General features: G+C 33.0%; 2 protein-coding genes across 4 annotated transcripts; one reads left to right on the top strand and one right to left on the bottom strand.

Annotated features, from left to right (window-relative positions):
• Nucleotides 1-12,019: 12,019 nt before the first annotated feature.
• Nucleotides 12,020-14,894, bottom strand: LOC140040923 (BLOC-1-related complex subunit 5-like). 2 transcript variants are annotated; one of them, XM_072087202.1, is made up of 5 exons: nucleotides 14,813-14,894; nucleotides 14,257-14,381; nucleotides 13,900-14,131; nucleotides 12,851-12,950; nucleotides 12,020-12,690 (listed from the first exon to the last, which is right to left on the bottom strand). In XM_072087202.1, the coding sequence occupies exons 2-5, from the start codon at nucleotides 14,357-14,359 to the stop codon at nucleotides 12,460-12,462; spliced, it is 666 nt and encodes a 221-aa protein (XP_071943303.1). In that variant the 5' UTR covers nucleotides 14,360-14,381; nucleotides 14,813-14,894; the 3' UTR covers nucleotides 12,020-12,459. The 2 variants fall into 2 exon arrangements, with proteins under 2 accessions (XP_071943303.1, XP_071943304.1); XM_072087203.1 differs by lacking the exon at nucleotides 14,813-14,894 and adding an exon at nucleotides 14,706-14,795.
• On the top strand, nucleotides 14,670-19,825 carry LOC140040921 (alpha-ketoglutarate-dependent dioxygenase alkB homolog 3-like). Of its 2 annotated transcripts, none has more exons than XM_072087199.1 (8): nucleotides 14,670-14,734; nucleotides 15,349-15,598; nucleotides 15,966-16,013; nucleotides 16,468-16,568; nucleotides 16,995-17,086; nucleotides 17,701-17,907; nucleotides 18,428-18,526; nucleotides 19,386-19,825. In XM_072087199.1, exons 2-8 carry the CDS (start codon nucleotides 15,372-15,374, stop codon nucleotides 19,458-19,460), a joined length of 849 nt encoding a protein of 282 aa, XP_071943300.1. In that variant the 5' UTR covers nucleotides 14,670-14,734; nucleotides 15,349-15,371; the 3' UTR covers nucleotides 19,461-19,825. The 2 variants fall into 2 exon arrangements, with proteins under 2 accessions (XP_071943300.1, XP_071943299.1); XM_072087198.1 differs by lacking the exon at nucleotides 14,670-14,734 and adding an exon at nucleotides 14,925-14,996 and having other exon boundaries at nucleotides 19,386-19,824.
• Nucleotides 19,826-20,595: the final 770 nt, after the last annotated feature.

The following is a 20,595-nucleotide window of genomic DNA, read 5'->3' as shown; positions in this document are numbered from 1 at the left end:
TACTTCGCTCCTTGTGGCAGTCGTCTGCCGGAAGTTTCTTTACATATCTACCTGTAGCGCCTAATTATCATCATGATGGAAGTTAAATCTCAGGTGTACATGTGAACATGGTTTGATGTAACCGTCAAGTTACCTGGAGAAACAAACGAGTTCAGAATAGATGATGAGTCACGTGGGAAAATTGTAGCCATCCATCACAAGGGATTGCTACCAACGTCACGTGACTTCCGATTATTGGTTAGCTGGTGTTGAGAACAGATAGAAGAACATTTGAATCGGTCACCTGAGGTCAAGCGTATCAGCATTGTCCATCACCAACTCACCTGCCGTAGTTTAGTTATGTCATTCTATTGTTCGTGTTTAGCTCAGGTGATTCCCAAGAAAATCTATAATATGGGCTTATAACCGGGGAGGGTATTGTAAATAACGTCCAGTACGGATAGGCCTAATACTTTACCATTTTTAGTCAAGATATGGGAATACTACCGGTACTTTACTAACGGCTTAATATAGGTAAATTCATCTATCAATATCTAATATTATTTTGTTGATTCAGTTAGTGTTTTTCTTTAGTTTCTTCGTATGATTTTTGAAATTGAAAAGTCAAACGTTTTAATCTCTACTTAATTCATTCATATTTTTCGCAGATATCCACAGATAGATCTTCAAATGTAAAAAAAAAAAATGTAATACAACTACCACATACTTGAACTTTTTGTTAATCAAATCAGAAATTGAACTGATGATTTTGACCATGGAATTATTAGTACTGATAATATATATCATATTTAACGAACTGCTCCTGGTTAGATGTCTGTCTTCAAAATTTATTTCGTACCCCTGGACAAGAACATCCATCACTCAGTATCTAGAATCTATTCCAAGTTCATGGTATTTAATACATAAAACATGCACTATTAGAAATTAAATTATGTAGAAAATAGTTAACTACTGCACTTATTTCTATGCTTAATAAATTAACCCTGGATATCGAGGGATGTCCAGGAACTTGTGACGTCACTGGCACATTATCTGACATTTTATGTAAAAATTTCATAAAGTTCAGCGTTATAAAATTGTGCAATCACATTTGTAAATTAAAATCATTCATTAAAATTGTCATGGCCCCAATTAAATTTATTGCAATCATTGAACAAATTCTATGATTCAAACCCAGAAAATAAAAAAAAAAATAAAAATTTTTCATACATCAGGACGTCAATGTAGTCGTTAACTGTATACATTCATAATGTTATTGAACATTCCAAAGAGCTTAACTATCAGTAATTCATTAAATGTTAATTACCATAACAACAATACATTAATGTAATTGAAGATGATGCTCCATATCACGTACATCCGTCCAACTGAATGTATTTGTCCATCGTTAGCGTAAATCATCCGTGTATGTTCATCTTTCTTCGTCTATCAACACTACCGCTTCATAAAATTAACTTTCTTTTTCTGTCTCAGGGTTGTTCACACATGTGTTGACTTAAGTTTGAGTTTATCGATTCCCAAATCTATGTTCTGTTACGATATATTACATTTTGTGCATGAAATTGGTTCCGGCACTCTCTGTTCTACTTATTCATTTTCACAGCCCTCCCTCCCAGAGTTAGGCCCTTTGAGAGTTTACCTATTGTTGAAGACGAGTAGGTTGATACGGGACCTGACAGCGTTAGTTATACCGATATTAGGTAGATTGACCCCAATATTATCCCAGTTCCCTAGATACTGCTTATACGTGAGCATCAACCTATCTTTGCCGGTAGAGAAATGAAACGTGGATGTCACAGCTGACTGTGGACTTTCACATTCAACATAGTTATACCGAAACTTGGGCTGACAGATCACAGGCCATTTATAATGTACATAGGCCTACTAATGTTGTTGGCCTTAAATAAAATCAAATTAACTATGCCATAATGTAATTCATTAATTAATTAATGATTTAAAATACTTTTTTTTTTCTCTTTTGTGGCGCAAACACCACTTTTATTCACATTCATATTATCTCATATTACATAAAATCGTATTATTTAACTTGTAAATGTCGTTACAGTTCATAAGTAACATTTTTATATGAATTCTGTATTACTCCTTTTTTCATTAATTTTCGTATATTTTGTTATACACTTGACAGGATCATCATTGTCATCTATCCCGTTTTAAAATAGTTCACACATTTTCATTTGTTTGTTTTCATTTTACAACCCGGATTATACAATATATTTAAAATACTTTACTGTTCTACGGTAACTTACAGTAATTTTAGGCCTATGTTATGGCTTTTTTTTATGTTAAATCAAGGTAGCTTTATAAATGCATTTTTTCTTTTCGTTTATGTGTCTTGCGTGACAAGAAATTTCTCCTTGCAAGATCCTTTATTAATTATTATTGTTTCATTATATATTACAATTTTTATTGTATTGTATTGTTTACCATTGATAGAAATTAATAAATGTTGATTGATTGATTGATTAAAATAACGCGGAAAGAGAAAATATTAGGATGTTTCACGACGGTCATGGTGGCGTTTGTGTTGATAATTGAGGAGGAGGGTATGAGCCATCACCCCCACCCGGTAGATCGAAACAAAATGACTGATTTCCATAATATTATGATGGGCCGATTCGACCTATTTAGGCTTAGAAAAAACTTTATCTACAGTAGCTTTACGTTGTACTGATTTTAAAGAACCTAAATCTAATAATTATGAATATTATATTATCCTTCAATTTGTGGTTATCTCTGTCAACTCGTTGCCCTAGCGCCTCTGTCGAGTTCCGTTTTAGCATCAGCATGAAGTGCCTGGGTTCTTTTAAAACTCCTCATGTGACTATCCAGGGTAGCTTGTCACGTGATATAGCCTATAGGCCTATCAAGTAATATTATAATTTAAAATACAGTTAGAACCCATCCTTTTTGGGACACCTCTATTAAAGGGCCATTTTCCTGAGTACATATATATACTATTAAGGGGACACTTTAGTTTGGTCCCCAAAGGCGTCCCTTAATATCGGTTTTTACTGTATCGCAAATGGTTTCATTTCTTTTAAAGATATCCTTTAATCAATGCTTTTCGCGTAAACGTTACAATGTACATTTGATTTTAATGTGACCTAATGACATGTCCACTACTACTACTAAAACTTATATATCCACCATTGGCCACTGGTGATAGACATTCACAGGATGTTGATATTTGTTATTTTCCAGAAGGATTGCAAGATTAGTTTAATGACGTCAACCAAATCACGAGAAATTAATTAATTAACCAGGCAAGGAAAAATATAGATTTTACGAGATTTTAAAAACGATGCATTTATTAGATGATAGTTAAGAGAACTCTGGAATTGATTTCCTGTGCGCAAAGTGTAGGCCAATGTCACCGTCTTGTAGGCGCGGCACAAGATCGTGGGTCTAGACCATTGTCTTTAGGAATCGCATTTGACAGTAACAAGTTTAAGTTTGACACAACTGTGACCATCTGCTTTTTACCACGTGGTATCCCGGATGTAATGTATCGTCTTTATCAAAGGTACAAAATACTGACTTGTCCACAAAATACATGGGTGAAATGACGTCAACGCCAAGATAAAAGGCATTGAACAAAAGTGACAAAAGAAAACGCGTGTGTGACCGTTTTTATAAAACGTATTCTATACTGCTAAATTCACACAAATTACAGGCCTTAGAAAGAACTTACTTTCACATGTTAATCACTGACCCTTCTCGGATGTATAACCATCTACACCCTTCTCGGGTCTATATCCATATCTTTTCGGGACTATATCCATATCTTCTCGGGTCTATATCCATACATAGGTTAATTCAACACTTTTTCAAATCATATTGATCTATTTAGGGATGCGGTGTAAGATCAAGAAATACAAAATCGTGATTATGTTAACTTAGTGTTTCCTTTTAATTAAGGTAATTTAGCAGAACATCTCGTTTGATGGTAACAATTTAAGAATAGGCCCACATTTAATCATTCTTTGTTTGTTTTTTAAATGCTCTGTCTGCACTATCAAACTTTGTGTGAAAAAAAAATGTGATGTGCCCATGGACTTGGAAATGGACTACCATATTTAAGCATACCACTACCATATTTGGGCACATCACCCTTTTCTGATAGTGTAGACAAAGCTTAAGTAGGTAAAGTTCAGCTCATTAAGTAACATTAAATAGTAAAGTAAATTGAACCTTAATGGTATTCGCCTTACACATATGTTATCTTGGTTTACAGCGTCTGACATTTTTCATTTATACAGAGTATTTACAGCACTATTGAAAAAAATAAGTTCGCTTCGTCATGCGGTCTTGAGAAAGAGATGGGGTGCGGTCATCCTGTTCCACGGACTGACGCATTTTAATTATCAATTTGTGTGAGAGCTGTAATTATTTTAAAGATACAGTATTATATTAATATATTTTTTTTAACTGAAATTTGTTATGATTAAAATTATATGTGAAAACAATACTAATGACGTCACTAAATCTAAAAATAGTAGTAAATAGCTAAGCTAAATAACAATGTGAAACTGCATTCTATTATTCATTCATTCAAGTTGAGTAAAGTATACGAGATATACAGTGTGCTTTTTTCCTAGGGCTCTTCCGTCAACTTCTCTTGAAACGCGTTAATTAGAATAGACAAGTACAATTTGTGATTTGAATGTTTAGTTTCGGTAAGCTATCAATTTTAATTATGATACTTCATCATCAACGTATTTGGTGTAATAATATTATGTTGTAACGTATATTGCGTACCTCGCCATAAAGCTTAGTTCACACTAGGACGCAACGCAAAGACGTAAGCGCGACGTAAAGCTTGGTTCTCACGAGCAACGCAACGTAACGCAATCACTCAACGTAAGAAAATGCCCTTCCAATCATTGTGTTTTCCCCCGCCTGCGTGAAATCGAACCTGCGATGTTTGCAGCAGTGTTGCGCCGTCGGTTCCTCCTACTTGTTATTACGCAATGCACCACTTTGCGTCAATAGGCTACGTCGCAATGCGTTCTAGTAGTCCATGGGATTTAGACTTTTAACTCACACAAATTGCAAGAAAAGGTTTTTTTGATGAAATGTGTTTTTTAGACCATACTGAACACATTTATCAACGTTAGGACATTTTTCGACAACAGGAAGTAGCCTAATTTGCATAATTAAAAATGGCCGCCATTTTTAATAACGTACTCTGTATCTTGGAAACCGCTAGTCACAGATACTTAATTATGGTGTCAAAATCATTAGAACATATGTTTTTATATTCACTTTAATGACAAAGTTTGTCCAAAAATGAATGGAAGTGCTATTTCTAACATTATTGACCTTTGACCTTGATTTATCATATCTCAGCAACCACTAATCGGAGATATACAAATTAGGGCTTAAATTGTTCAGAAACTACACATTTATATCCAGTCTAATGGCATGTTTTTGCAAAAAATGGCGGATTCTAACATTATTGACCTTTGACCTTGATTTATCATATCTTAGCAACCACTAATCTGAGAGACACACAATATGGCTCAAACTGTTTAGAAACTACATATTTATATTTAGTCTAATGGCATGTTTTTGCCAAAAATTGCTGATTCTAACATTATTGACCTTTGAACTTTGCACTACATAAAATCGCATAACTTTGAAAATATTGTACATATGAAATTATTTTTAGTGTCAAATTATTCAGAACATACATGTTTCTATAGAGTCCAATGACACATTATGTCCAATAATGACCTATTGTATGGTTATTAACATTTGAACTATATTTGAAAAGGATTTTTAAACCCGGAATCTTCTTCATGTAGGCATTCATTAGAACATGTGATTTGGCACTACTTGTTTAGAATATGGTGGTAATTTAAAGTGCATGTAACCAGTTGATTTAAATTAAATTTAAAAACTGAAATATTCACTAAAAAAAAAAAATATTAGACTATGTATACATACATTATAGGTTTGGATTATTAATAAATTTTTAATTAGGTCTTACATCTTACTCAGGAGAAAGTTGGTGTTGACACTATTAACAGAGCCAACAAAAATGTAGTTTTTTTTATGATATATTGTTACATTGTACATACTTTAAATAGGCCATGCCATTTTGCAGGTTTATTAACGTTTTTTTCAAGTTAGTAATTTATATTTTGATCAAATTAAATTGCCATTAAATGGCATATTAAAAAAACAAATTTCTAAAGATTATTTAGTTTATATTTTGCTAAGGATAGCATCACTCTTGAGGGCATTCTTTTAGGTTGAAACATAGTCTTATTAAGAAGGCATTTTCTACTAATAGACGCATTGTTGACAACTGGAATTTTAAAAGATCGATATTAATGCAACATATTTAGTTTAGTTTAATTAATTGGCTATCGAGACTCATAATTAGGCTGACCACCACTTGCAATATTTTCGCCGTATACAGTAAAAACCTCAGTTTCTTATGGAATTTATTTATTTATTTCAATAACCATATACAGTACGACTACTAGTCGTGTATAGTTTTTAACCTTTTATTACTTGTTTTTGTACTTTTTTTACGTGAATGTATTGTGTATGTACCATGTTTCTATGTGGTTTAATTTTTACCATTTTTTAACCATCAATTTTAATGCTTTTAATATAAATATATTGTAATTCAGCTTCAGCTGCGAAAACGATAAGAAATAAAATAAACAAACGTGTAAACTTGTAGGCAGTTTATGGATGAATGCAATAGTTTATGCTTATAAATTTAGTGTACCATGGCCTACTTTAAACTAAACATAATAAGTCAACATTGCAACTCTTACATTTTAGAGTGCCAAATCACATGTTCTAATGGATGTCCACATGAAGAAGATTCCGGGATATAGTTCAAATGTTAATAACCATACAATAGGCCATTATTGGACATAATGTGTCATTGGACTCTATAGAAACATGTATGTTCTGAATAATTTGACACTAAAAATAATTTCATATGTACAATATTTTCAAAGTTATGCGATTTTATGTAGTGCAAAGTTCAAAGGTCAATAATGTTAGAATCGGCCATTTTTTGCAAAAACATGCCATTAGACTAAATATAAATATGTAGTTTTTGAACAGTTTGAGCCATATTGTGTGTCTCTCAGATTAGTGGTTGCTAAGATATGATAAATCAAGGTCAAAGGTCAATAATGTTAGAATCCGCCATTTTTTGCAAAAACATGCCATTAGACTGGATATAAATGTGTAGTTTCTGAACAATTTAAGCCCTAATTTGTATATCTCCGATTAGTGGTTGCTGAGATATGAGAGTTCAAGGTCAAAGGTCAATAATGTTAGAAATAGCACTTCCATTCATTTTTGGACAAACTTTTTCAATAAAGTGAATATAAAAACATATATTCTAACGATTTTGACACCATAATTAAGTATCTGTGACTAGCGGTTTTCAAGATACAGAGTACGTTATCAAAAATGGCGGCCATTTTTAATTATGCAAATTAGGCTACTTCCCGTTGTCGAAAAATGTCCTAACGTTGATAAATATGTTCAGTAGGGTCTAAAGAACACATTTCATCAAAAAAACCTTTTCTTGCAATTTGTGTGAGAAAAGGGTCATTTTTTAGCTAAATCCCATGGACTATAGTGGGAACCACGCTTAAAGCTTGGTTCCCACTAGAACGTAACGCAAGGACGTAACGCAACGCAATTGAATTGACCAATCACAAGCGATGGCCTATTCGCTTGTGATTGCTAAATGTCTATAACTTCGCTTGTCATTGGTTAAACCGCTTGCGTTGCGTTTACGTCCTTGCGTTACGTTCTAGTGGGAACCAAGTTTTAGCAATTCAAAGCGATGGATTATCCGAATTTTTGTTTGTGATTTGTCAACTCGCTTGCGTTGCGTTTACGTCCTTGCGTTGCAGCCTAGTGGGAACCAAGCTTTAAAATTATAAGTTGTGTAATAGATTATGCACTTGTTTAACGAAAATATAGTGTCGATCGTAAACGGAACCGTCTTCCGCTCCGTAGCTTGTGACTTAAATACAGTTTTTATCGATACGGACTGTAAAGTAGGCCTACTGCTTCACACGGGTATTTATGCTTTAACAATTATTTTACGACAAATGTAGGTTATGTTTAATAAACTTGTATAAAATGGAGTTTGAATACTGCCTTTAGCTAAGCTTTTGCCAGTAATCGTATAACTGCAAGTACCATGTGTTCGGTTTACCACCGAGATTTTGGACGTTACTTGATTTGACAGTTATCTACCACAGACACACCATTTCATTATGCCTCCTAAGGATTTTTTTTTTATCTCAAAGCCATTCTTTTTTTCATTAACCATTTTATTGGAGCTTTTTCTCAGTAAAATTCAACGGAAATTGAATCCAGGTGTTATTTAGGTGTAGAACAAAAGCAAGAGTATTTGATTTTCTATTCACATTTTATATCAATCATTGTCGTTTTGACAGGACAAAGGTGCTGAACAAAGTTTAGAATTGGTAAAATTTTTCACCAATCTAATTTAATTGATTCTAATCTTCTTTGAAGCCGTGTCCTTATTGATACAAGGTTTTCTTTGGTTGTGATTTTGCGGTTCGTTGCGGTTCGTACATTATTTCGTGTTTTACACGTGTCATCATTTAGATCAGTAAATCTTTGAATTAAGTTGTAAATGGTGTTTCTGTTGTAGAACACAAAGAGACCGTTTTCTTGTAATCCAGCTATTGCTACCGTTTTACAATAACATTTTGTTGAGTCAGCGGTGTACATTTAAGCATATTAGGTGTACATTGGCTGTTTATCGGTCGGTCCGGATTGTAGGCCTATTGATAATTATGTAAATAGAAAACCCAGCCTTTGTTTTTTTTTTGTATTTTATATTCAATATTTTACACGGAGACGCTTCAAACAGCCTTCGTTGTGCAGTGATATGAACATTTTCGGTTGGTCGGTAGGTCCTGTCCTTATTTAGCATCATTCCTTCCTCTTTCTCGCACCGTCTTTCTGTTGCTACATCTTGCTTTATTGAAATCTCTGTCCACACTATCAAACTAGTTTGACAAAAAAAGTGTGATGTACCCAAATATGGTAGAGATATGCTTAAATATGGTAGTGGTATGACATCATCATGTCCATATATGGGCACATCACATTTTTGTCATATAAAGTGTAATAGTGTAGACAGAGCTTTAGAGTTTTCTTCGTTAAATTACTACGTTTATTACAGTATGTAAATTACTCGTAATCATCGATGGTATCATTTACATAATGCCACACATTATTTGACCTTTCAACTCTTTACTTATACTCTTCTCTGATTGGTCGTCCTCCGAACTTACAATGATTTTCCTGTTTAACAGTAGGCCTATGCCTTAACTTACATAATGTGATTAATTCATATTTCCCATAAACAACGAACTGTGGGTTTCTGTTTCAATTGTTATTAATTATGTTATTAATTTCCAGTGATTCATACATCAATTACGTCACATCCGCTAATTTCAATAACGAAATAGATGTTATTTCTTTATGTTATCTTCTTATAATATTTTATTATATTTATTTCAATTTCAATTTAATTTATTTCCACAATACACAATAACATACTAGATAATAAATACAATGAAGTAATCATGTGGGGTGAGGGTCATATAAGTCAGAAACACTTTAAGTTTGACCCAGCCCAAGATATAACAATAAATACGAAAAAGAAAAAAAATACATAAACTAATAATAAATAAAAGAAAACAGAGCTACAATTTCTATTTAAACCACTTTATCCGATCTTAACTGGTCTTATGAAGTATATATTTAACTGGTCAGATGTTTTGCCCTACTCTGACGTAATTTGAGACGTTACATTGAGAATACTTGCGAAAAAATACGCAAGTAATTCTCGGTTCAACGCTATTCCACAGTAGTTACAAACAATTACAATCAACATATTTAACGTTCATCATATTTTGAAAGTAAAAAGTTCTTGTATACTAATTTAAATGTTGAAGTTGTATTATATTTCAACACGTACTTACGTAATATCTACATTTTGCACTTTTAATTTCTCAACATTTTTATTATTAAATAAAGTAGGCCTAGGTTTTCAGCATGTCCTTGAAAAGGGCGATTGGCCGCGGGAATGTTCCCACAGAAAAAAAATTAGACATTGTCTCCTTCTAACAGACACTCAAGATCATATCAACTAATTATATTTAAAATATTTTTAAATGTTTAACAAAGTGGAAAATGTTGAATATTTTTGGAAGATGTTCAATTTAACTTCTATATACAGTTAAATGTAGGTCATGTATGAACTTATATTAATGTTAAGGACGACTGATGATGTGTAGGCTATATATCACTAGGAAAAGCAAAGGGCCACCACATCAATATACCATGTCTTTCGCTATTTGCTGCCTTTGGTTATGGCCTATCATTAATGCACTGTTTTTTGTGCCCCAAAGGATTTCAATTTTGCTAGGAATTTCTAATGAATAATAACGTATTATTTCGGGTACATGGTTTTATTTGGTTTCTAGTCGAATTCGGAAATAGCCTTTTACTTAATCTATAGCTGATTTCAGTACTGTATCTACTAAATGTATCCAGTATCAATCAAACTCCATGATACAACATCACATATTTTACATATAGGCCTATAGATGCTGACCTAACTTTTAATCTGGGCCACCCATGATACAGGCACCGCGTGTGATACGTATTACGTAATGCATACCTATGACGGGAAAAACAATGTCATATAGAGATACAGAACACTGAGAATGCCATGTCAACTAGGCCTACAGGGTGCGATGGCCGTAAAGTAAAATAGGACGAGTATAAGTTATACATCGTACCGTTAATTTACCACGTAAGCTTGGTTCCCACTAGAACGTAACGCAAGGACATAAACGCAAGACAAGCGTTTTAACCAATGACAAGCGAAGTTATAGACAGTTACCAACACTAAGCGAATAAGCCATCGCTTGTGATTGGTCAATTCACTTGCGTTGCGTTACGTCCTTGTGTTGCGTCGCCAGTGGGAACCACGCATAATGTATTCAATATGTTAATGTTAGTCTCGAATGAATATTGCGAGTATTTTTCTGTAATGTCTTTCACTTCACGATCTTGTTAACCTCCAGTATCTCTAAACTGTCCGATGCATGTACACGTTTTGCGGTATCAAACTCCACCGAATACTACCTCATTTATACCACATAAAGTCTATTCCAACTTTCCATTTCCAAAGAACAGTAACTATTAGTTGCGACGCCAATACACACGGCAATTGAATACCGTAATAATGAGATATCAGCGGTGGTTACTCATTAAGCCAGGCCAGACACTGGTTAGAACTTTTGCTCTTTCGATCCAAATAGTTTCTTTTTGTTTGTGACGTTTAAAGTTCATCTTTACCACTATTTAGCCTATTATCTTCTTTCGATTTTACACATTTTAGTTCTAAATTACTAATCTTGAACATGCTCAAACTAAGAATATTAACAAATAAAGGGTTTGAAATGTCGACTAATACTTTTTTATGCGATGGCCTTCCCGCAAAAACTTTTCGCTATATAATAGGTGGCGGGCTTTACTTACTTTGAAGCTCATGTACAGGCATGAATTTTAAATATAATATTTGATTATTGTACATAAATGAAACGTAAAATTCAAGTTATATTATCTATATTTAGTCATCTGGTAACATTTCTTACCACATCGTTTATTTTTCATAGTCTAAAAAATGCCTATATTGACAACAATTGTGTACAAAATAGAGATTTTACTGTGCAATTTGAACTATTCCCCCACCCCCAACCCACTGGTTAAGAAAGTTTTTATTTTCAACAAGATCATGTAACACAAATAAAATCTCATAGAGGAAACTATAGATCAATAATTATTGGAATGTATGATCAATTTTTCGTACAACTGACCTTTAAAAAAAGCATATGGTTTACTATGATTGTTATGTATACTTTATTACAGTCAATATTGCAACAGCCTATATTAATTTTTTTTTTATTTATGCTAGCCTACTAATGGCTGAAATTACATACATTTAGTGATACATCACAAGAAATGCTCTCTACTCAATAAATTTATTCAACAAACAGAACATACATACATTTACAGTATTTCATAATATTAATATTTTCACTTTCTAGATGGCTAAGATGCTCAGTTGGTAGTCTTTTTTTTAATCAAATTTGTGTGTCTTTCATTTGGCATATCAGTCAATCATGATAAAAAGGTGCTGACGACGCAATGAAAGTAAAGCTTTGCCTACAATATCAAACTTTATGTGACAAAAAAATGTGATGTGCCCATATATGGAAATGTCATGTCATATCACTACCATATTTGGGCATATCACTACCATATTTGGGCACATCACACTTTAGTGTAGACAAAGCTTAAAGTCTAATGTAATGTTCTTCCGCACCACGTGCTATGCTACCTTCGTTCAGTTGGCTCATTCTTCATTTTACACTGTTCCAATCTCTCAGATTCCGGTAGCATTGAATTCAACATGTTCATTGTCGGTATAAGTTGATCGACAGACATCTGTATACGTTTTACTGTTGACGACATCTCGTTTATTTTTTGTATATGTTCAGCATATTTTGCGAATTTCTTCTGTCGTTCAGATAGTGTACTTGTTATTGAAATAATTTCTGTATCAATCTGAAAAAAATATTAGAAATAATTGGTGTTTACTTTTCTGCAGGACATGGGGGAGGGGAGGGAAAGGGTACAAGGGGTACAAGGAACCCTAAATCATAATTTTACACCTCCATGAGCCAATTGCATAGTGCTACTGGTGAATATGTACACACATACTTACCTCCTTCACTCGATGTGTTAAGGAATTCTGGTCAAAGGTCACTGCTTCTGAGCATGCTTTTAAATGTTCTTGATATCGTAATGAAAGTGCATAAAGTTTACTAGAAAAAAAAACGCCAACAAATTACAATAATGTTCAATAATAAACCACATACCTTACAATCATACTCTAAAGCCCAGTCTTCAACATTGTGTACTAAAGGCTTTTAAAATCCATTCAATAGATTAATTAGTCAATTATTAATTAGTTATATCTATTCATTGTATGTATAGAAAAAAATATTAATTTTATGTAAGTTCTTCTGGGGGCCCCCAGACATATCACGTTATGGTGACTGTTGTTTTTGGGGTCCCAGGACGCGATTTTTTTTTTCGTACATAAGTTGGGGACCCCATGTGAAAGATAGCCGAACTACTTCCTAAATATAACTAAACCTAACCCTCTAAATAATCTCTCTCTCACTATAAAGTAAAAGAAGTAGCTCATGGGAGTCGAACCCCATACATCGACATGTAAAGTCCATAGTCTTATCCACTCGACTACACAGAAGGCTCGACAGAAATCGTTTGCATTAGCGAATTGTAGTTAGCTGAATTCTTACGTCACACCTTATGGATATGATTAATGAATATTCATGTTTATTTTGTGACGTTTCACGAGGGGTCCCCAACTTATGTACGAAAAGAAATATCGCTCCCAGGACATGATGTCAAACAAAATGCAGTCTGTTTATAAAATGAAATTCAAAATTATTTGATATTTTAGTTGGCTTACAAATAAACATAATTTTGTGTTTATTATACAATGGTTTGATTCTTTTGGGAAGCTCTAAATCCTAAATTTAATTATTATTTCTGTGTTTGCAGTATCTATACTTTACTAATGTACCACTATTTATATTTTTTTTATTTATTCCGGTATATAAAAAACATTACAAAAAGCAGAACAAGTCTGAAATGATTGTAGTACATATAGTAAAAAGTTACATTACAGAAAAAAAAAAATACAAAAAAATGTACAATAATATGCATAAAAAAATTGTACTGTACCTTGAATCTAATTTATCCAATACATTAGGATCTTCCATACTTGGTACATTCAGGGTTCCTCTCATAATTGGCAAAAAGGTTGGTATATCTTGCATCTTTTGCAGTTCAGCATTTAAACCGGAATCTCGTTTTGGAGATGACCCATCAGCGACTACAACAATGTCGCTGGCTTTAGGAGTGATGTCACATGACTTACTCGCCGACTGAACTCTCTGGGGAGCATCTCTTGAATCTAAATTCATCGGAATTAAAAATTGTACACAAATTATTATAAATATTAATACTGTACTTTGAAATTGTACATGTTATCTGTAGTAACTAAAGAGTTGTAGCATTAATAGGTGAACTTTAACAAACCTTTCTGTGTCTTTTGTCTTTCAATTGAGTATGATGTGTAAGGAACATCCTCTGATATGAGTGGAGGAAGAGAGTGCAGATTTTGGCTCTGCTGTGCTCCCATAGTGAGATGGGAAATTAGAAATCTGTGAAATTATTATTAAACAACACATTTTCATAATTTATTAATAATTATTTTAATATTCAAAGACATTACATTTACAAGAAACGCCTGACAATAATACCAGGCTTGCTATAGGTAGGAGGCTATTATAGTTAGCTACACATCTACTAGCTAATAAAGGGAGGTCTAGGCCTCTATCTAGGTGGAATCCCTAGGTAGCCTAGTTTAGCCTAATAAGAGAAGTTCTAGTAATACCACGCGCGCCACGACGGCACGCCTGCAGGTCTCTCTATATAATATATAAAAAAGTAGGCTAGGGCCCAGCCTAGGCCTAGTAGTAGTTTACTCGTTAGTACGCTACACGGAAAATACATGGTGGGTACGAAACCGCAGTAGCAACAGGCTGCACTGCAGCATAGGCCTAGACACCGGCAACAATATGACGTTACTTACTTTAAAGGGGAATCCCTTTAAAGAACTTGTTTTTGTTTTGTTTGCTCAAAAAAATGTTTTGTATTATGGTTTAGTGTTGCTGCCCTCTAGAGGATGTTATCTTACAGATTGAGAAAAAAAATAGTGGAAATTCCCAGTTAACCAATGTTTTGAGCTTTGCTCTTGCATATAATTACTACTGCTGGTATTTAATGTTGTTGTTATCATAGATAAGTAATTGTAATTAAATGTGTGTAATGTATTATAAGTGCATTTTATACTCTATTTGGTTAAATACTATACTTTTTCCGTCGGACAGTGTGGTACACGTCATCGCTAGGCCTAGGCCTACCAGTACCTCTACTAACTCAAATATTGTGACGACGAGATCCATCGTCTCACATGAGTGAAGGAGGCGACTGCGGTGTAGCTGCTTAGTGTTTTGATATAGGCCTAGAGGAAAAAGTTGAACATATGGAATATTATAATGATAATTAAATTAATATTCCATTCTAGCTTGCATAATATTATAATAATTCTTCTTCTTTTATTTTCAGTCTCCATTAATTTTATTGGTGGTATGTCAAACAAACGTCAGCATCAACAAAGACTTCAAGGTGCTTCTTTTGGTAGGGGACGGGCTGTAGCCAGACCCGGCAAGCCACCACCAAGAAATGTAGGGGCTAGCAGTCAGGAATCACTTAGCAGCAGGTTTTCAACACAACATATGCCATATGGAGGGGAGCGACTAACATTCACAGACCAAAACCTTGATAAAAGGCAGCCTACAACATATGATGTCATTGAGTAAGACATTTCTATTAAGAATAAGACGATATATTTTATTTTCTTTGCTTGATAACAAATTGATTTATTTTCAAACGTCTTCTATAAGGCTGGTGCACCATAAATAACACTCTACAGAATACTTTTGGAAAACACTTTCTGTAAATCTAAAGCTCTGTCTAAACTATCAAAGTTTTACGACAAGAAAATGTGATGACTTTTTTTTGTCAAAATAGTTTGATAATGTAAACAGAGCTTTAGATTATTCTTAAATTTTACTAAAAAAATTTTAAAAATATATATACATTTATAATAAATAATATGTATACAGTTGACACTTTTCACTGCTTTTATCCAATTAATAATGTTTTAATTTTTATTTTGTTAGAGGTGAAGGAAAGTATGTAATCAGTGACGAGCCTACAGGAGAAGCTATGTAAGTTTCTTATTATTTAATATTATGTACCAGAATAAAGCTCTGTCTACACTATCAAACTATTTTGACAAAAAGTGTGATGTGCCCAAATATGGTAGTGATATGCCCAAATAAGATAGTGATATGACATCATCATGTCCATATTTGGGCACATCACATTTTTAGTTGTGTGCAAGCGCGACTCTACCGCTCATTATATCAGTCGTTTGGTTGGTAAACACTAACTCAAATTTGAACATGCGACTGCAGCCATTGTATATAGCCTTGTTTTGTCACATAAAGTTTGATAGTGTAGACAGTGCTTAAGTTAAGAGTCATTTTCCCTGTTCTGTCTACAAAAAGCAGTTTTTGTACTTTTTGTATACAGTATCCTAAAAATGATAATGCCTAGAAATAATTATTATTATTATTATGCAATATACAATTATATAATTCATTTCACAATACTTTTTAGAATTGAATATTATCCAGATTTTTTGAAAAAGGATGAGGCTTTAAAAATATTTAACCGTTTATCTGATGAGTTACCATGGTCACAGAAGATTAATAAAAAGGGTACGTGAATTGATAAATTATAATGAAATATAAACCAAATATTTACATTAAATCAATTTGATTTCATACTCATTAATTAGGAAAATATGATTTGAAGTGAGAGCGTGTGGCACAGTGTGTTGGACGCTGGATTACTGACCGTGAGATTCTGGTTCAAATCAAATCAAACTCTTACCGCATTGCTTGTATCCTTAGTCAAGACACTTTATTTACATTTGCCTCTCTCCACCCAGGTGTATAAAATGGGTACCAGTTAGATCAAGACACAAATTTGCGCTGATTACTAGCTGCATTATGCGAGTATGTTTCCATACGTGTATGATCCAAAAAATGACCGGGGTAATAAGGTGCAGCGCATTGAGAGCTTGCTTATATGCGTTATAGAATGAACTATTATTATTATTATATTTTAAATTTTATTTATAGATGATAGAGAGTTTGAAGAGCCTAGGTTAACAGTCTGGTATGGGGATATCAAATATAAATACTCAGGTGTAACACAAGAGGCTACAAAAGTGGTAAGGTTTATAATTTCTATGTTTCTATGTACAGTAAATAAACACAATAATTCAAAATCAAAATTTAAAATTCATAAATTGACAGAATAGATAATGCCATCATTAGTATTTCTGCCACCACACTACAAGAGGGAAATATATATATATATATAGAAATTGCCTCTCAATCATATTCTTAAGCTCTGTCACTATCAAACTTTATGTGATAAAACTATGTGATGTGCCCTTATAATATGGACATGATGATGTCATATCACTATCATATTTGGGCATATCACCTACCATATTTGAACACGTCACACTTTTTTTGTTAAACTAGTTTGATAGTGTAGACAGAGCTTAAGAGAAGTGGCTAAACTCTAAACTTTCTTTTTCCATTTTACCATCTTGTACACAGTGCCAGTGAATGCACTTTATGTAATTACTGAGCGTTATATTAAATGCAATAAATAATGATCGGTAAAATATACAAAACTGAGTATATTATGGTATGTTAAAGGTAATATACAACCTAATTTTATACCTCCATGATACAACCATGATATTCTATAAAAGGTTAGCAATTTCTACTGCTGTTACTAATAAATTTCTATTACCCTTTTTTTCACAATTAGTGGCATCCTGTGCTTGAAGATTTGCGGACAAGAATTAAAGAAAAGACTGACTTAAAATTCAACTCAATGCTGGGAAATTTGTACCGAGATGGACGTGATGGCGTTGCGTGGCATAGTGATAGTGAATACTCTCTTGGTAAAAATCCTACAATAGCATCGCTGTCGTTTGGAGAAACGCGAGCTTTTCAGTTACGAAAGAATCCTACGGTAAGTTTATGTTTTCTGAGTGTGTCATAGATATCTATATGTATTATATACGACATCTGAAAATTAAATAAATCTATAAATATGGTTTTGTGCAGTATGCCATATATATTATATTTATAAATTAAGAGGTACAGAACAAATTCTAAACCGTTCGGTGATATACTAAAAATTAATCAATTCAGAAACGATAAAGATGACGAGATCTGTAAGAATAAGAAAAAGCTGCCCCAACCAAGATGTTAACTCGAAACCTTCATTTTTCCAGAATTACAATACTTTACTAAAACTTTATGTGACAAAAAAATGTGATGTGCCCATATATGGACATGATGATGTCATATCTACCATATTTTGCATATCATTACCATACTACACTTTTTATTTGTCAAACTAGTTTGATAGTGTAGATATAGCTTTAGTGACTACAATCTAATGATAAATAATAAAAAGGGTGCCCTCTATCTTAAGTGAGATATAACAAGTTTATATGACTTAAGTGATAATTTCATTTTCGTTGCAGTGTCCTGAAGATACTTATGAGTTTACTGACAAGAAGCAAATCAACTTGACAAACGGTAGCTTGTTACTGATGACAGGATCTGTTCAAGAAGACTGGCAGGTAAGAATCAACTAACTGTTCTTTAAAATGTATTTATTTTTTTTAAATGTCCTATTCATTATCATTTCTTTTTTTAAGGCTCGCGCAATACACGTACATGCCAACACTCCCATTTTGGCCGGGGGACTGCCATATTTTAGACTCGTCTCCCGGCCTAAAGTTGTTCTCCGGTGTTTTCACAATTTCTCCCGGATTACAAAGATAACGGAATTTTGATGTGTATGTAGGTTTTCTGCATTAAAATATAACAAAAAGGCTTACTTACACACAAGCAAATTTATGATATTTAAGCCATTGTACGACCATCTGTGGTCATCATTTAAAAATTTTTTTATGAATGGAAAAGGGATTCCCCTCACATAGCCATCATGCGATACCGCTTAATGACGTCACACACTGCACTCCTTACATCTCGAAAATAGATAGAGATCGATGTTGACAAAAAAAATCACCTCCCAACTTCAGATGGTGGCAATATGAATACAAGATGTTTTTCTTCATCTTTCAGGTCACCTTCGAACTCTGACCTTATATCATTATGTTATTGCATTGTATTTTATCATCTTTTATGTCAGAGTTTGTAAATAAATGTTATGAAACTTGAAACTTGTATATATTATGTTAAGCTCTCTCTACACTATCAAACTTTATGTGACAAAAAAAAATGTGATTTACCCATATATGGACATGATGATGTCATATCACTACCATATTTGGGTATTTCACTACCATATTTAGGCACATCACACTTTTTTTGTCAAACTAGTTCGACAGTGTAGACAGAGCTACAATTTATCTAGTACTTGGCAGTAGTTAAATTAACTATCAATATATTTAAGCTAATTTGTTTTTTCCGTAGCACCGAGTTCCGAGGGAGTACCATGACAGAGACGCAAGAATCAACCTGACATTCAGGACAATATATCCAAGATGAAGGTCAAAGGTTAAGGACTTCATAACCAGCATAATAATAGCCTTAATTAAAATCATTATTTATTAATAATATTATGAAATAACAAAGAATCATATTTATTTATTTTCCAAACAATTTCAATTGCAGTTGTATTCTTTTACCTCCATAATTTGTATTCTAATCAGAGGGTCCTAATTACAACTCCTTGGTCTAATATTAACCATGGCACTGTTATTATGTCATTTTATCCATTTTTATTATATTCTATTAGACCATGGTGAAATTATTTAATAAATTGCAAAAATGAATGATGTTAACCTGGTTGTATGACATTATAAGATGATAATAACACAAAATAATTGCCAAACTTGTTATTTGTTGACATAGTTAGTTACTATATCATGTGACATGCGCAGAATCACATAATGTGTTCTGTGCATGTTACTAGGCTCAATACAGTTTACATGTTTTTAAAAATCAATATTTTGAAAATTTAAAACAATTTTGACCCTTATATTTCTGACATAACTAGTTACTATGGCTCTATAGAGTGATGATAACACAATATATGCGCATACTGTATATTGCAATTATTATTGCATAATTTTCGGAAACTGGCCAAATTTCAACATTTTTATTTGTTGACATAACTAGTTACTATGGCTCTATAAGATGATGATAACATAATATATGTGCATATATGGCAATATTATCGCATATTTATTGAATTTTAAAAAGTGGATATTTTGGCTATTTTCGGAAACTGGCCAAATTTCGACATTTTTATTTTTGACATAACTAGTTACTATGGCTCTATAAGATGATGATAACATAATATATGTGCATATATGGCAATATTATCGCATAATTATTGAATTTTAAAAAGTGGATTTTTGGCCATTTTCAAACAAATTTTCTGAAACTGGCCAAATTTTGACCCTTATATTTTTGGACATATAACTAGTTACTATGGCTTTATAAAATGATGATAACACAATATATGAGCATATATAGCAATATTATCGCATAATTATTGAATTTTATAAAGTGGATATTTTGGCTATTTTCGGAAAAAATCCCTGTACTATAGTACAGGAAAATTTTAGGAAAATGGCCAAATTTCGACGTTTTTATTTTTGACATAACTAGTTACTAT

The sequence above is a fragment of the Antedon mediterranea genome, chromosome 2 (genome assembly GCF_964355755.1).
Source record: "Antedon mediterranea chromosome 2, ecAntMedi1.1, whole genome shotgun sequence".
In the NCBI taxonomy this organism is placed as follows: Eukaryota; Metazoa; Echinodermata; class Crinoidea; order Comatulida; family Antedonidae; genus Antedon; species Antedon mediterranea.
The sequence above is the reverse complement of the archived record's forward strand: the minus strand, read 5'-3'. Positions and strand labels throughout refer to the sequence as shown.

Coding starts and splice junctions, on each gene's coding strand:
- LOC140040923 (XM_072087202.1), bottom strand. CDS start 14,359: ATGGGAGCACAGCAGAGCCAAAATCTGCACTCTCTTCCTCCACTCATA. Junction 12,951..13,899: donor TTGGATAAATTAGATTCAAG/GTACAGTACAAT, acceptor TTTTTTTTCTAG/TAAACTTTATGCACTTTCAT. Junction 12,691..12,850: donor TAACACATCGAGTGAAGGAG/GTAAGTATGTGT, acceptor TATTTTTTTCAG/ATTGATACAGAAATTATTTC.
- LOC140040921 (XM_072087199.1), top strand. CDS start 15,372: ATGTCAAACAAACGTCAGCATCAACAAAGACTTCAAGGTGCTTCTTTT. Junction 16,014..16,467: donor GAGCCTACAGGAGAAGCTAT/GTAAGTTTCTTA, acceptor AATACTTTTTAG/AATTGAATATTATCCAGATT. Junction 17,087..17,700: donor CACAAGAGGCTACAAAAGTG/GTAAGGTTTATA, acceptor TTTCACAATTAG/TGGCATCCTGTGCTTGAAGA.